This window comes from Drosophila erecta, unplaced genomic scaffold, assembly GCF_003286155.1.
Source record: "Drosophila erecta strain 14021-0224.00,06,07 unplaced genomic scaffold, DereRS2 tig00000126-arrow-pilon, whole genome shotgun sequence".
Taxonomy (NCBI): domain Eukaryota; kingdom Metazoa; phylum Arthropoda; class Insecta; order Diptera; family Drosophilidae; genus Drosophila; species Drosophila erecta.
The window spans coordinates 13773329-13788900 of record NW_020825209.1 but is presented as its reverse complement, the minus strand read 5'-3'; the positions used below and the strand labels follow the sequence as shown (position 1 = coordinate 13788900).

Genomic DNA, 15572 nt, shown 5'->3' with positions numbered 1-15572 from the left:
AAGGCGCTCTACTAAGGCACTATGTGAAAAAAATGAATAAGGTGATTGGTACCTTTGGTACTAAGCAATCACCAGAAGGCAGTGCGTAAATTAAAAATGTTTAGTTTGGAGAAAGTGAGCCTGGTACAAGAAATGATCTTTGAACTGGCATTGGAATAAGCAATTTAACCTCGACCCAGACCCAAAGAACGAAGTCGATTACATTTGAACTGCAACTCTGAGCGAAAAAGGGAGAGCTCCAGTGCACATGATAATTGCAGAATTGAAATAATGTTATCGCCATATGAACAGCAAATTAGATATTTAATGTGACACACCAATTACGTAAGCAATTACAGATACACGCTGTAAATATTTGTTTAAGCCGAATAAACAATTGGGGCCCATAAAAGCGACGTATTCGAGGCCAATGTCAACCATTCCACATCAAGATGCGTTTCTGTCTGCTGTTCTTTTTGGCCCTGAGCTGCTGTCTGCTGGTAAGTTAAGTTGCAAATCGCGGATATTTGAAACAAACATTCATGCCCTGCAATTTGCAGCAATTCTCTGTCGCCGGAGTGAATTTGGTGCGCGGACTAGAGGCGGCCGGGCATCATCATAACTCCACGGGCTCACCACCACCGCGTGGTGCTCGTCCACCTCCACGCACCACCACCGTCAGCTCTGCGGGATAAATGGCTTGGAAACACATGAGAAAACTGGCTAAGCCCACTGACAGACCACTGAAATGAACCCTAGCTTCTTATAGTCCTTCAGCTTCAAAATAAAGAGCATCCATTGCAGCATAGAGGTCGAAATATGTTTTAATTAATAATATATTTTATCAGTAATTCACAGCACTTATTAATACTCAGTTGACAATCTGCTTTGAGCATTGAAGTATAAAATGCTGAGTTCGCACAATTTGCATCATTTGTGTGAGATATATCTAAGATATTGATGTATCTAGCGTCAATAACCATTAGGCGGGCATCCCGCCACGAAGCGATTTAAATCGGCATTAATGTGACAAAAGTTCAACCACAAAAAACGAAATTAGAGCTATCTGATGTTAGTGGGAAAATACAGTTTAATACTATTTGTGTGCACCACAAGTCCATGGTCAGAGGTGCGGCTGCAATTTGTGATCGCATTTGTTGATACAACATAGCCAATTGTCCGCCGTCATTGCGGCCAACTGAATGAAGCTGCAAGAAAAGCGAACTATAAAGCGAATGACGCCGCCGTGGCACACGATCAGTTGTTTGGGGCACTTCTCAGGCCGAGGATCACCATGAGGCAAGCCACAAAGTTCATATTCGCACTGTTGATCGCCCTGGAGTGCTTGACCCTTGGCGACCCGGCGCCCATCGGCGAGCATCCGGATCATGCCGGCTGCATACGGATAACCATCATCAAGCGGCCTTTGGCCACCACCACGACGACGACAACCACTACCACCACAACAACCACTACGACCAGGGCAACCACAGTGGCCACTGGCTAAGGAAGGAAACCATTTGTGGCAGCACACACATAGAATAGTTCCGATATTTGATGTTCTGGCATACAACCATTTGTGGCTTATTAAATCAAACTGCTTAAAGTGCAATTAGCTTGAAGGGAACTAAATTCCACCTGTATCGCACGTTAATCCTCAAATCTAGCCAGTTGGAACACTTTTCAAACGGAAGAGGCATCCGAAATCATTGCATACTTTGCGGCAGACACTCGAAATGCAATTTCAGCCACGCCCACTCCCCAAGGTGATGTAAAATGGGCTAAAAGGGCTGTGAAAGGCCACCGCACAATGCACAAACGAAGCTGCCGAATATAATTAAATATTTTATCGCATAAAAGTGCCAAAAATGAAACGACAACAAGAAAATAAGCAGCCGGCATGCGTTTTTCCAACTGGCTCCTCTGACCATTGTGCTCTGTGTACACTGCAAAAAAAGTGCATTTTCAAACGGAATATGGCAATTTCGAATCGGCTTGTTCACGTAAAGCTAATTGGTATAATGCCAAACAGCATCGAACATGGGTTTATAGCTTATTGATGGTATTCGACTGGGAAACTCAGCTAATACCGTATATTTCTGAGTTATTTTGGGGCAAAACTTTTTTCCGTGCCTCTGGCTATGTGTGCGGCGCACAGGTAGAGACCTTCCCTTGTAACTGCTTTTGGAGCTCTTCTAATTCTGTAAGCTGACATTGTTTTGGCAGGGAAAAGATTGGGGGAGGCCCGGGGAAGGGGAAGGGGAAGGGGAAGGTTGGAGGAACACATGTTGCCCGCAAACAATAAACCCGCAGCTCGGCGTCCCCCTTTTTCGACCACTGCATTTCTTGGGTCTCTTTTAGATGCAATCTTTTGGTCAACAACAACATCAGCGGGCCATTGTTCTCGCCTTCCATTTTGTAGTGGCTGCTTTTTTCGACAATTTCCATATGAGTTTTAATTATAATTTTTCTATGCTCATTTTCATGAAAACAATCAAAAATGACTTTTGTGCCGTTTGCCCTCCCACCACAAAAAACAAAAAAAGCGAATGTTGGCTTGGCTGAGGGGCTAAGGCGCTTGAGGTGGGCCAGTTGCAAATTGTCACTAGCATTTATATGGCCAGCAGGCATCAGAAAATTAGGAAACGGAACTACGTACGCGAAGGCTTTGTTTTCTGAAGTGGAAGTAGGAAAATGTCGCATAGTTCATATACCCTATAATTTCGCAATATAGTTTAACATATGCTAATAATAATAATATGCTGATAACCCTCAAAGCGAAAAGCTGCCACGAGAAAGAATTATATATTTGCACATAGGGCAAACGGTTTTCCAAAGAATTTCTGCAATATAATGGTATTATAAAGATACTTTTACAAGCAATTCCGCTTAATATAAACTAAGGGTTCGATTTGGCCTGACTTTATTCAAAACTGAAGGGTAATGAGTGGAGATTGGTAAGGGGTGTGAGCAAATTATATTTGAGCATAAAAAGCAACACAAAAGCAACACGGCGACATAAACAAGTTAACAGAGCGAGGAGTTGTTGGCTTTTGTAGTTGGCAGTTTGGCACGTTAGCGCTGCCAGCTTCCGTTTCCTGCCGTGGCCAAAAAACAATCCACCCATATGACAACTGTCGCCGTGCCCCCTGCCCAGCCCCTGACCCTTAACCCCTAGCCCCCTAGCCCCATAACCCTTAACCCCTGTCACTGGCCATGCATACAGCGTAGTTTTTGAATATGCCGCGAGGTGGCGCACCTGTGTCATCTGCGCTTTTGTCCAGATACAGATTTTCCAAAAACAAAGGAAAAAAACCAAAAACCCACACAGCCCGGAAACTGTCATTATGCATTCTGATGATATTTTCGCCGCCGTCTCTCCTTTGTACGAAAATTATTTTTGCAGTCAGCTAATTAAGAGACAAAATTCCAAGGGAGTGTGTTTTACCTGTATGGCCCCATAGCATATGTCGTCTTCATCATCGATAAAAGTTTTGGTGCAAGTAGTAGATGAAGGAGTTGCACAGACTGAGGCAAAAACTAATTTCGCAAACATTTGTCAGCTCATTAACAATTCAATTTGCTGCATAAACGACCTAAACATACAAGTACAGATGGGGGTTATGTGACCCAAACGAAATAGTTGGGCCCACTCGGATGCAGACTGACCGACGACCACACATGAAAAGCAGTAAATATTCAATTAACGGCACAGGGCAAACTAATGTGAAAACGGAACCCTTTGGGTTAGCCCAGCCACACCCCTTGCTGGCGCCCCCACCGCCCACCACCCACCCACTTGACCTTGGCCAGACAGAGTTCACTGCCCAATCACTTGTGCCTGGCACTTGAAAGCGGAGCGGAACCCTTACTTGCAACATGGGCTCCTTTTTAAGCGCGCTACTTGTGGATTGAAAGGGTATACTAGATTCGTTACCAAACATGTACGAGTGTATAGGCAAATAGAAGCAAGCGTTTCCTCCTATTAAATATATATGTATTCCCGATCAGCCGGGTCGAACTGGATCATATTGAACCCTGGAATCAATAAGAGTATAGAGGTCTTCGACTTGGTAAGCAGCAATTTGCTGCCCGCAGTTTTTTGCTGTTTGTGATTTTACGTCTATTTGGGCAGCCGTTTTGATTTGTCGGGTTGGGTCGGTTCGGGCCGGGTTATATGTACCCACACCCGCTCCTTTCCGCACTTGCCCATTTTGCCCATTTTTGGAGTCCTGGACCATAACTGCGGGCATTTTTCTAATTACAGAGAAAGCAGCACAGGAAACTGCTTTGAACCCATTTCGCACAGGACACAGGGCCGAAATAATTATGAATTGTGTTTTATTTTAAATATTTGCTAAGCTACCGAAAGGAACTTTGCCAGGATGATGCCGGGTCAGCACAAGCCCATCCCCTTCACGTTCTCGTCTCCTGTTTGTCGCTGGACTTCTGGCCAGGATCCGGTACCTCCGATCGACGATGACGACGTCGCTCTAGCCAGCGCCTCACGAATGGAGTGAGCAGACGTGTATCCACTCCATCCAAATCCGATTCCCGGAGCAGAAGACTTGTGACCAGCGCCACTGCAATCGTCACCAGGGCTCCAAAGAGCGTGAAGTACAGATACGAAATCCGATACAGCTGGAATGGAGCTCTCGGACTGGAACTGCCCAAGATAGATAAATGGGTTGGAGGACAGCAAAATTTGGTAGGCAAATGCTCACCTGGTGGCGCCATCTAGTGCCAGGCTGGCGAACTCCCGAGGCTCTCCGGCGAAAGTGTAATTGCAGCCCATCGTTGAATAAGGTTTCCTCTTGTAGACGAGATCGCCGGTGACCAGATCCCGCTGGGCACTCACACACATCCATGCCATAACAATGAGTGAGCTGAATCCGCCGAGTAAGGCTCCCTTGGAATTGACCCACGGCAACATGACTCCCGCGGTAAAAATGCCCAGCAGCGGTCCATTTGCCACCGACGAAAGGGTGATGGTCAGTTGCAGGACGGCACCTAGCTTCTCCACGGCAAACACCAGAGCCACGAATATAATGCCAAATACCACGACCACACTGCGCATCACAAAAGCGGTTTGTCCTTCGGTCAGAGGACTCTTTCTGAAGGTCTTTACGAAATCCTCCAGCACGACTGCAGACAGAGAGTTTAAGCCGGTCGACAGCGATGACAATGCCGCACTGAAGACACCGGCTACAAACACGCCTGGCAGACCCGGATATGCGCCCAGTGTGTCCATGACCAAAAGTGGCAGCAGCTGATCGTTTCTCTGGGCCAACTTCGTTTCCAAGGGATCGCATTGGGAATACGTAGCATAGATCAGCAGACCCGTATAGCCGCAGATCATCAGAAAGGCCAAGACACCAGCGATGAATGTCCAAATTGCAATCCGAGCATCGCGAAGCGTGGGCAGCGATAAGTATCTCTGTATCATATTTTGACTGATTGCATTCGACTTCAGCCAATGGGCTACACCGCCCAAAACCAGCGAATAGAACGTATACCGCTCGCTCAGATCCGCACTAAAATTGGGCAGCTCCAGGCGAGCCGTCTCCTGGGCTCTCTGCCACACCACTCCAGGTCCGCCAATGTCCAGGGTTCCCTTGATCAGAACCAAGGCCATTGCCCCGAACATGATCAGCGTTTGGATGACATCCGTCCAAACCACCGCCTTCAGCCCTCCAATGCAAGTGTAGAAAATGCACACCACGCACACAATGGGCGTCACTACGTGGATATTCACTCCCGTGGCCTGGTTGAAGGCTATAGCCGGCACGTAAATCACGATTGGCAGCCACAGGAGCTGGAGGAGAACCACAAAACCAAATGATAAAACCAAATTATAAAGCTATAAGCGGTAGTTGCTCACCGATGCCACGATGAACATGACAGAGCCGAAAAGCCTTAAGCTCCTGTTGTATCGCTGCTCCAGGTACTGAAAAATACTCCATTACACATCGACATGTAGTGCAAACCCGATGAAGTGCCTACCTTGTAGGTTGATATCAAATTGAGTTCGTGGAAGACCGGCAGGAAGAAGTAATACATGCAAAAGCCCATTAGAACCAGCGATCCCATGATATACATGTACTGAGCTCCATACAGGTAAACCTCGGTGGGTGTGCCCAAAAGCGTAATTCCAGATATAAAGCTGAAAAGAAATGTTATCCCAATTAAGACATAAATAATTTCTTCCTGGGCAAAGTCGCCTTGACCTTTGCCAAAGGCCCCAAGCCGATCACCCATCATCTGTAAGAGATCCAAGTGCGTTTTATACAATTCAATTAGCACCAATGTCGTCGTAATTCCCGCTGCCCAAGTCAAGTTGCCGTACATATTCCTAGTTGGGACTTGGTGGAGATGGGCTATTTGGGGCTCGGGGAAGTGCAAGTGGAAATGGAGGTGGAAGTGGAGGTGGAAGTGGACCCGTAGTCGCAGTCGCAGTCGCCAATTGGCCGTCGCCAATTCGAATGCCCTGCAAATGCGGGTAGCTCGAATTGCCCACGAGCGTGGAAGCCAATTATTAATTATGAAACATTTTGATTTTGTGCGTTGATAGGCGTGAGCTGTACAAGTATGCTAAAAATAACGGGGCGAAAACTGGAGCAAACTGCGAGCGATCTACATACAACTATGTCGTTTGGCTGCATGAATCTTCAGACAGCTTGTTAGTGGAGAGCCCACGGGCTTTTTGGGGGAACTTTTATTAATTCCATCTTATCTCTGGCACATTAGGCACTTAACAGTGAGGAGGGAATGGGGTTTTCCATCTCAACCCTATAGTATACTCAGCAAGTGGCTATAGTAGAACGAGCATTGTTTCTAATTAAGTTGGTTTGTGTCAAGTTCTTTATAGTTTCCTTCAACGTTCTTATCGGATTATCTTGGATATATTAGGCACTTTAATATTTTTGATTTACTTAAGCTCTGGTCACACTGAATAAAAATGAAGTGTTCACTTGCTGCCAAAAAGTTCATTTGAAAAGTTCGGCTATTCCTCACCTGGATATCAGGGACATGGTGATGGGAAAGATCTTCATCTGCCTGCCGCCAACCAAATATGAGGCAGCACTAGTCGCCGCCTCCTCTTCGCCATGCGCCTTCTTCCTCCTGGACTCGCCACGCAGTTGCAGGCAGAAATAAATCCCGATCACGGCGCAAATGGCCAGCATCAGGCAGAAGACCAAGTAGTCCAGCCATCCAAAGCTCTGCAGGCTGGCTCTCAGCTCCTCCACGTGCATTTTTCCGGCACTTTCACTTGCTCACTCGCTCACTCAAAACAAAAAGTTGCCAAAAAAAGGGGAAAAACCAAGAACCACAGCGATCGCACCGCACGGAGGCACGCATCAGAGGTGACTGGTGGCCAGAGGCCAGTTTCCAGATTCCAGTCACAGATCACAGCGAGATGGAACTGCAATTGTGCTGCTGCCACACATAGCAAAAGGAAAAAAAGCACCACCACCAGCGACTATTATTGTTTTATATTTTTATTAATGATATTATGACATACACACACTCAAACGCCGGCGAGATCGCCGTCACTTTTCGCGTGGCAGCTGCGACTAAGCTTTGCCTGGATCTGGAGCAACAGCTGACTGCTGACTCTGGCCAGCTGACGCTTTCCATTGGAGGCACCACCTCCACCACCACCCAAACACCCACCCACCCACTGGGCTAATTGAGTCAGTGGTTGCAGTATAGCAAATTGAGTCGCCAGCGGGGCACTTGAGCCAACGCGTCGTCTTCGCCTTGGAGAGTGCACAGATCGAGGGACTTGGCAGGCAAATTGGTTACACTGGAATAAAATTGGCATTACTTCTTATAGGAAAGTGCACACATTGCATTTGAGGAGCAGCACTCTCTGCTGTGTCGCATAGATGTGCCATGAGATCGCTTCAGTAACTTGTTTTAAGTTCGCAACAGAGCAGCTTCGCTTATTTTGCAGTGTAGAGGGAATGGGGTGCGACTGTGTAAATTAAGTTGATTAGATTTAGTCGGCAATTTGAACCGCCGCTCCTGCGTCGCACTCCAATTTTCCATAAATGCGATCGGCACTTGGATTGCGGTCTCCCGGATTTGCTTATGTAAACTGCGGGTGTCGAGCGGGGCAAAGACAATGAGATTTTGGTTCATCAAGGGGAATTTCTTCTTGCCTGTGTGCCTAAAAATACACGGAAAATAGTGCTATGTTGTGCCTAAGATTTTATTACCCAAACCAAACAAATTGCATTACAAAATGACAAACTGCAGAGCTGCTAAACACGATTTAGTAGACCGAGCCCACTGGTTTTGACCAAAACCTAGGCCTGCAGTTCCTCAGGCCAAACTCTATTAGGTACATCACTGCGCGTGCCTGGAATGCATCAACAATGATATAGTGGTTAAGTCACAGGAAGTAGGCCTACCGGCAGTGGCTCCACTCAGGGCCAGGATCGAACTGGCCAGCTCCCTGATGGATCGTTCCATTTCCCCAAACTTGGCCAAATCATCGGCCGACGGTGCTGCCAAACAATGCTGGGCCATGAATAGGATACAAGTCAGGGCCAGAAAAAGACAAGGATTGTGTTCCATGGCTTCGATTGGTGACGAACTGTGGCTCTGCATTTTTTAGAAGCCGACACTTTTATAGACCCGCTCTAATCAAAATATTAACACGCTCGATTACAGAATATAATCGTTTTGCTCGTTGAGCTTCAATACTTGTCAAATGGCCCATAGCCAAAACCGATTTGTATCTCGCATTTATTTTTGGCATATAAATTTACGGTATAAAAACATCAAATAATCGCTTGTAATAAAGTAGTGTTTCGTATAACTTTCGGCCACCATTTTTCCGACTGAAAATCAGATCTAAAATGCAGATGGCTTGAGCCTCAGTTTTCAGCTTCAGCTGTGGCAAAAAACGTCTGCACTTCGGTGGCAATCGAAGCATAAAATGAGCAGCAAGTGCCACTACACACACAGCTGGAGACACACTCACACAAATGCGGAGGCTCACGCACACACACACACGCACACACACACTCGGAAACACACAGGTGAATCAGAATCAAAAATTGTATGCGTTTTGCACCTTGAAAATGCGTTGCAGTGAACACCCAGTGAATTTTTATTCACGCCACTCTTCAAATGAATACTGCAGATACACTTTCTAAGTTGGCTTCATCAGTGTATCCCGCATTTCAAAAAAGGGTTATTATAATATAATTAAAATAGAAATTTCTTGAGAAAGTCAGATGAACGAGTGGTATAAATGCAGCTAACAATAATATTTACTGTAAAATTGTATTGCCAAAATTGTGTGTTGCGAAAATTTGTTTCAAAAGTGCGCGCGCTTTAAGAATTAGAAAATATTGTTTTTAATTAAAATAAAGCACTTGTTCGGTTCGTCTATTACTCTGTAATTTTAATGAGTGGGTGTCGCCGTATATATCATTCTTGCTATTTTTTTTCTTTTTGATTTCGCTGGCTGATTTTTCCCTTGCATTTCTTGTTTATTTGTGTATTCTTTTTTTTTGCGCTCCAGCGTCAACGGCAAATTAATTAATTCCAGTGGAGCGATTTTTCGAGAAAAAGCCCTTTTCGCACACATGTACATGCATACGTACATACGTACATACGTACATACATATTACATATGCATATATCCGTCCCCCACTTTTGGCGGGCCACTCAAAACCGTTTCGCAGGTGTTGTAATATTATTTGGAATTATGTTGGAATTTCTTGTTTTCTTTGCTCCCCGCTTGCGAGTGCTTTATTTTTTCGCCCCTGTGCTCGGAAAATGCCATGAAAATTATTTGCTTTTTAATTTTGTTTCAAGTTGCGTACATATGTCTCTCAGCATGCGTGTGTGTGTTCGTTGTTTATAGCTAACTTTACAGTTGAGAAAGCATTTGTTAAGTGGTTTTAATTAGTTGCCCCTACTGTACCGCGCCCGATTTTCCTAAGCCTCTTCTTGCCTCATCCTGCTGCCGAATTCTAATGCGAGGACTAGTGCCGCACTTTGCATAATAAACAAAAAATCCTTACTTATATGTATTAAATTCCAAAAAATAAATACCTATGCTATCGAACTCTATTTCAAACCTTATGATAGCCGCACCAACCTTCTTCGTACTTGCTACTGCAGCAATTAGATTTGAAACCACTCCCTGCCGCAATGACGCTACATATGCAAATGTCACCAGCGGAAAAACGCCTCCATGAAAATCCTACCCCCTTTTGGGCAGCCACTGTCATTCACACTTCGGTCATCATCAGTGGGAAAGGCATGTAATGGGTGCTGCCATTTACAATATTTATCAAGTGCGCGGAACACACCCAAAACTGGGATAGCGATTAGCAAGCTGGACTGGAGGACTGGTGGAAAAATGGAAAAATGGAAAGTGGAACTCAGGGAGCAGGAGTCATATATTATGGGCTTTGGCATCGTCATCGTCATCGTCAGCATTGGGCCTATGCGTGGCCCCTAATTACATCGCATTGTCATAACAAAATTGAGCGCATTTGACACGCAATTGCCCCACAGTTGGTGATGCACTGCGAGAAAAACATCTATATTGCAGTGATTATAAAGAAATTCTGATTTTTCCAAAGTGGTGATCTACGTGTAGTTTTATTGAGCTGCCCATGACCATGCGAATAAACTCATCTCATGAAATTATCCATTTGTGTGGCAAGTTTCTTACAGTTTGCTTCACGATGACATGTGAGAAATGCCACGAGGTGGCACTCGAAAGTCGGGAGTCAGGAGTCAGGAGTCAGGGGTCAAAGGTCGGAGGGACTGTTGCATCAGCTCAACTAGATAAGAATTAATTGTTCAATGGCACGCATTGCACTAAATATTTGAATATATACGCCTGGCTAGTTGGCTCTTCCCGTTAATCGGATAAAATTCATAATTATTGTTATTACTGTCATTTTTCTAATGACCCAACCACCCAGCGCACCCAAATTGCGTGTACTTTTCTATTAAGATGAGCTATCAAACGCACTTTTCCGACTGCGCTTGACTTGTTTGTTTTGTTCGCTCTGACCAGGAATCCCCGATTCGGTGGTCTAATTTAACCAACCCCACGGATCTTCGATGGCCACGCAACGCACGCGTAAATTATGTAATTAAAATTCCGCACCTTAATTCGGGCAATTTATTACACGGGCTTTTGACTAATTGGATAACGATCTTTAACTATGTCCACTAAATACGGGGCACAGTGTGTAATAAGTTGATGTTGGGAGCAAAAAGGGCGCTGATGTGCTTATGAGTTCATAAGCGATTGCATTCGGCGATAGAGCTCGCAATTAATTGAATTTTTACTGCAAGCCTTCTGAAAAGGTGTGTGGAATCCAGCAGGGTGATTAAGTACTATACAATTTGTTGGCCTTGCTGGGGGAATGGAGAACTTAACAATAAATCACTGATTAATTACTTGGCTGTTTAATTAGGCGAATCAATTGAAGATCCACCTTGAGAATCTATGAAACAACAAATTGATGCTCTTAGGAAGTTTTTAATTAAAGGTTATTGGCATATTGGATACAATCATAAGGCGAGCCCGTAACAAACATTAGCCATTCACCAGTTAATACGGTGGCTTCAAAAATCGCAGTTGACCTCCTGCTGGAGTAGCTGATGTTGCAGGAGTTGTAGTTGTGGTGGGGGTTGATCCATTTGTCCCGGGGACTGCATTATCATTAATTTTTTTGCAGAAAATAGAATCGGGGAATAATTGGCAAAATGACCCGAATGGCGGTGGAAAGAAAAACTGAAATTAAATCAATTTAGTTAGAGAACTTAGGAAATTGTCCAAGTGATCTGTGTGATTTTACAGCTGACGTTGGCGTTTGTGAACTGATGAAGAAAGCCAAAAAGAGGCCAAGAACGGCTGCGGAAATCTTCATTTTGCCTCGAGAAACTTCAAACTGATTCGCAAAACGCTCAAAACGTCGGCTTTTATGGACAGAATTTCCTTACTTTTCCTATTACACTTTCTGCGATAAGAACTTAACTTTAGTCGTGTCTCAATACCAATCGTGAGTCCTGAGTCAACTATCTTAATGGAAACGTTTGGCTTTGTAATTAATTCGCCAACGAATGATTGGATTTAAATATACTAGCAAAGGTAACTCCTTTTTGCTCCATCTTAAGTGATGATTCCCATAATAACAATTATAATAATAATTATTCTGCTGGAGTTTCTTGATCCTAAAGTTTGCATTTTACTGTAACTTCTTACTTGAGAATTTAGAAAAAATGTTTCTTAAATCTTTTAGGGGAATTCTCCATCTTAAGTGATGATTCCCATAATAATAATTATAATAATAGCTATTCTGGTGCAGTTTCTTGATCCTAAAGCTTGCATTTTACTGTAACTACTTACTTGGTAATTTAGAAAAAATCCCTTTAAGTGTGATTTTGGCTTATTTGTTCCCTTAAGCAATATTATGAAAGTTACTTAAAGCAGTCTTTGAATATTCCTAGAAACAGACATTTAGCTTTACGCAAAATACTACATCCCTAACATATTAAATTACACCAAAGATTAGTAGAAATGGATATAGTATATTCATATAATTCATTAACATAAATCGTTCCATGGAAAACGTTAGACTTCAAGTTTTAAAACAGCTTAAAACGTTTTAAAGAGGTTGTGTGGGTATTTCAGCGCAAACAGTAAACAATTTGAAGTAATATTAAATATTTGGCAGCCATTTTTTGCGATTAATCCAATCCAACGCCAGTGGTCATAATTTACCGCCAAACATGACAACTGACACTTTTTGCTCTCGTACATCACAAACAAATTGCACACGGTGTTATAGTTTGTTTTTCGCTTTTTTTTCCATCCGCGTTCTGGTCAATAATTCGCAAAGCCATTGATGGAAATTAAAACACAAATCAAACGGCAACAGCGGCAGTGGCGTAAAAAAGCAGTTTCCACTATTAAAGCGGCCAATTGAATGAGTCAACGGAGCCGACAGGTGAATCGGAAAGGTGAGAAGTGGGCGGAGGGTATGACGCCGTAGGCTAAAAATAAACCTATATACTGTACATAGTGTTGGGCAGGGTCAACGGAGCTTTTTCGGTATGCGGCACACGTGGGGCGCCGATTATAATGCCTTTTGGCCGATTTGCTGGGCTCAAATCGCTGCTGAATTCCGATTTCAGTTCGCATTCGTCGCTCAGCGAAAAATGTTCTGTGAGGCGTTTTAACTCCGGGCTTTATTTCTGACGATTTTTCCATTGCGATCATGGCTTTGCCGTATAAACTATTTAGCCTCTTGGCAGTGGCCGCCATTTCTATCCAATTGGTAAGTGGGAAACCAAGAACTGCGTGTTTCAACTTCAACTATTTCAAAACGTAATGTGCAGGCACTTGCACTGGAGTTTATGGACGAAGAGTTCCTGCAGAACGATGATGGCCATCACTTGGACGAAGAGTCCTCTGCTGAAGTGCCTGGGATTTTGACTGGCTACACCAGAGATACGATCGCGCACTTCAATCCTCGCAAAATGGATGGGGGCTTTCGACAATTGTGGGAACGTGTTCCTCTTCAAAAAGTCGATGACATTAAGCGCAGATAGGCATACATACCTCATACTCAAGTCATCACCATTAGCAATTTCTTCAAGTGGAAAATCAATTGAAATTTGACGTACAATGTGAACAATGTTCAAACAAATACTATTTTAATCATTACTTTTTTTTACCAAAATATTTATAATATTAATTTTAAGAAAAGCTTTTAAAACACGTCAACTAATATTTATTTACTACATATTTTAATCGTAGTAAGAGGTTGTTGGAAAGCTCAATGGCTATATTAAAAGTAAAGCGATTCAGATCAATATAAAAATATATGAAATATAGATCGGTATAAAAATACATATACGAGTACATTTATGTATATATTTCCACGTAAATGTAGAAATATTGCAAGACACCATAAATGCGGTAAAAGAACAATTCCCTTCGAGGATTTTTGGGTCAAACCTTTTTGCTTCGGGCCCGAGGGCTAAACCGACTTGCCCACCAATAACCCACCCACCGTTGTGGGTTTTTCCCGACCAAGCCAAAGCAACCTTCAGCCCAAGTAGTTCTTAGAAAAGTAATAAAAAAAATAAAAAAGCCGTGGAAAAGGCGGCTCTGCTGGGAAAAACTTTTTTATTTGCATTTTGTTTTAAGCAATGGAAGGAGACGGAAAAAAAGTGAGACCAACTCTGTTTCTGTTGCGGGTGTTTTTTATCCACTTTTTTCCTCTCTTTTGCTTCTGCTGGTTGTTTCGTCTTTGTTTTGTAGAAAAATGCACAAGTTTTATGGTAGCATAAAAGTTTTTGTGGTGAAAACTTTGCACTTGTCTTTTTTTTTTTTTTTTTTTTTTTTTTTTTTTTTTGTTTTTTTTTTAAATGTTTATTATTATAAAGCGACGAATCCGTACATGCAGTACTAGTACCATAACATTGCAATTAAACATATAAATAATATAACCAAACTTCTCACTTATCGTGGGAAGACTAACAACAGAGTCTCAAACGTCGAGGGGGTCTTTAAAGCTGTCCAATTGTTTTGGCAAAGCCCTTTCTTTTAAGCCTTCTTAGAGGCCTGGCAGGGAGTAGGCGTCTTGCTAGCATGCTGTGGTGTCTTTTAAGCCTATCACTGTATCTGCTTGTGTGCCTTGAGATCTGTTCTTCCACTGTATGCAGATTAAGGTCCCGATGAAGGGTTGAGCTACGTACATAGTATGGGCAGTTGGTGATGGCACGCATTGCACGATTTTGCAAGACCTCAATGCGTTTATAGTTCGATTTTGCAGCAATACCCCAGATCTGCACTCCATATAGCCAGATCGGGGCTATACAGTGGGCGTATACTGCCCTTTTGGCTCTAAGTGTCATGGTGCTTCTTCTGTTGATCAACCATCGCAGTTGTTGCATTCTCTGACCGCATCTCCGTGCCGCAGCTTTTAAGTGTGGGCCAAAGGTCAACCGTTTGTCAAGGGTGATCCCAAGGTATTTAGCCTGCAGAGGTTGTTCTAGGGTTACGCCATCAAATTGTATGGGTGGTGTGCGCCTAATGAGAGTCTTCAAGGTGAAACAAGGATTGATGGTCTTATGTGGATTTACCTTTAAGTTCCATCTTTTGCACCATGCAGCCAAAGTATTGAGATACTCTTGGAGGCCACGTGCTGCCTCAGTGCAAGAACTGGAGCTGTATAACAGTGCGATATCGTCAGCGTAAGTGGCGAGTAGGGCCTTCCTGGGAGCTTCCATATGGTGCATATTTGGGCAAGGCAAATCCGCGGTAAATATTGAGTAGAGCAGCGGGCCGAGGACGCTGCCCTGCGGAACTCCAGCTCTCATGTAGCAAGGGGTTGAGTAGGTGCTTCTGACCCTGACCATGAACTTCCTATCTTCCAGGTAAGATTTCAGGACTCCATAGTATGGTGCTGGAAGCAGCTTTTTTATTTTGCAGAGTAGGCCGATATGCCAGACTCTGTCAAATGCTTGCTGCATGTCAATAAATACAGCATTGCAGTATTCCAAGTCGTCAAACGCCTGAATAATGTGCTTAACCAGTC

The 15572-nt window shown here is 43.7% G+C and overlaps 5 protein-coding genes across 6 annotated transcripts; 3 read left to right on the top strand and 2 right to left on the bottom strand.

The window, feature by feature from the left end:
• The first annotated feature begins 419 nt into the window (after nucleotides 1-419).
• LOC6551466 lies at nucleotides 420-790 on the top strand. Its single transcript, XM_001978511.3, has 2 exons — nucleotides 420-479; nucleotides 540-790. The coding sequence occupies exons 1-2, from the start codon at nucleotides 432-434 to the stop codon at nucleotides 672-674; spliced, it is 183 nt and encodes a 60-aa protein (XP_001978547.1). The 5' UTR covers nucleotides 420-431; the 3' UTR covers nucleotides 675-790.
• Nucleotides 791-1258: 468 nt separating this feature from the next.
• LOC6551465 (fe-S cluster assembly protein DRE2) lies at nucleotides 1259-1486 on the top strand. Its single transcript, XM_001978510.2, has one exon. The coding sequence runs from the start codon at nucleotides 1274-1276 to the stop codon at nucleotides 1484-1486; it is 213 nt and encodes a 70-aa protein (XP_001978546.1). The 5' UTR covers nucleotides 1259-1273.
• Nucleotides 1487-4325: 2839 nt separating this feature from the next.
• On the bottom strand, nucleotides 4326-7397 carry LOC6551464 (sodium-coupled monocarboxylate transporter 1). The gene is made up of 5 exons (XM_001978509.3): nucleotides 6994-7397; nucleotides 5983-6142; nucleotides 5861-5926; nucleotides 4704-5794; nucleotides 4326-4645 (listed from the first exon to the last, which is right to left on the bottom strand). Exons 1-5 carry the CDS (start codon nucleotides 7230-7232, stop codon nucleotides 4396-4398), a joined length of 1806 nt encoding a protein of 601 aa, XP_001978545.1. The 5' UTR covers nucleotides 7233-7397; the 3' UTR covers nucleotides 4326-4395.
• A 687-nt stretch (nucleotides 7398-8084) lies between these two features.
• Nucleotides 8085-8591, bottom strand: LOC6551446. 2 transcript variants are annotated; one of them, XR_003408072.1, is made up of 3 exons: nucleotides 8397-8591; nucleotides 8225-8344; nucleotides 8085-8152 (listed from the first exon to the last, which is right to left on the bottom strand). XR_003408072.1 is itself a non-coding variant. In XM_001978508.3 (2 exons), exons 1-2 carry the CDS (start codon nucleotides 8560-8562, stop codon nucleotides 8292-8294), a joined length of 219 nt encoding a protein of 72 aa, XP_001978544.2. In that variant the 5' UTR covers nucleotides 8563-8591; the 3' UTR covers nucleotides 8177-8291. The 2 variants fall into 2 exon arrangements, 1 of the variants encoding a protein (XP_001978544.2); XM_001978508.3 differs by lacking the exon at nucleotides 8085-8152 and having other exon boundaries at nucleotides 8177-8344.
• Nucleotides 8592-13164: 4573 nt separating this feature from the next.
• LOC6551445 lies at nucleotides 13165-13863 on the top strand. Its single transcript, XM_001978507.3, has 2 exons — nucleotides 13165-13304; nucleotides 13366-13863. The coding sequence occupies exons 1-2, from the start codon at nucleotides 13245-13247 to the stop codon at nucleotides 13576-13578; spliced, it is 273 nt and encodes a 90-aa protein (XP_001978543.1). The 5' UTR covers nucleotides 13165-13244; the 3' UTR covers nucleotides 13579-13863.
• Nucleotides 13864-15572: the final 1709 nt, after the last annotated feature.

What these genes read in the sequence shown, in the direction of transcription:
- LOC6551445 (XM_001978507.3), top strand. Translation starts at nt 13,245, where the DNA reads ATGGCTTTGCCGTATAAACTATTTAGCCTCTTGGCAGTGGCCGCCATT. An exon ending in CCGCCATTTCTATCCAATTG is followed by an intron (nt 13,305 to 13,365) that starts GTAAGTGGGAAA and finishes CGTAATGTGCAG; the next exon opens with GCACTTGCACTGGAGTTTAT.
- LOC6551466 (XM_001978511.3), top strand. Translation starts at nt 432, where the DNA reads ATGCGTTTCTGTCTGCTGTTCTTTTTGGCCCTGAGCTGCTGTCTGCTG. An exon ending in CCCTGAGCTGCTGTCTGCTG is followed by an intron (nt 480 to 539) that starts GTAAGTTAAGTT and finishes TGCAATTTGCAG; the next exon opens with CAATTCTCTGTCGCCGGAGT.
- LOC6551446 (XM_001978508.3), bottom strand. Translation starts at nt 8,562, where the DNA reads ATGGAACACAATCCTTGTCTTTTTCTGGCCCTGACTTGTATCCTATTC. An exon ending in CCTGAGTGGAGCCACTGCCG is followed by an intron (nt 8,345 to 8,396) that starts GTAGGCCTACTT and finishes GATGCATTCCAG; the next exon opens with GCACGCGCAGTGATGTACCT.
- LOC6551464 (XM_001978509.3), bottom strand. Translation starts at nt 7,232, where the DNA reads ATGCACGTGGAGGAGCTGAGAGCCAGCCTGCAGAGCTTTGGATGGCTG. An exon ending in ATTTGATATCAACCTACAAG is followed by an intron (nt 5,927 to 5,982) that starts GTAGGCACTTCA and finishes AGTATTTTTCAG; the next exon opens with TACCTGGAGCAGCGATACAA. An exon ending in GCACTAGATGGCGCCACCAG is followed by an intron (nt 4,646 to 4,703) that starts GTGAGCATTTGC and finishes TATCTTGGGCAG; the next exon opens with TTCCAGTCCGAGAGCTCCAT.
- LOC6551465 (XM_001978510.2), top strand. Translation starts at nt 1,274, where the DNA reads ATGAGGCAAGCCACAAAGTTCATATTCGCACTGTTGATCGCCCTGGAG.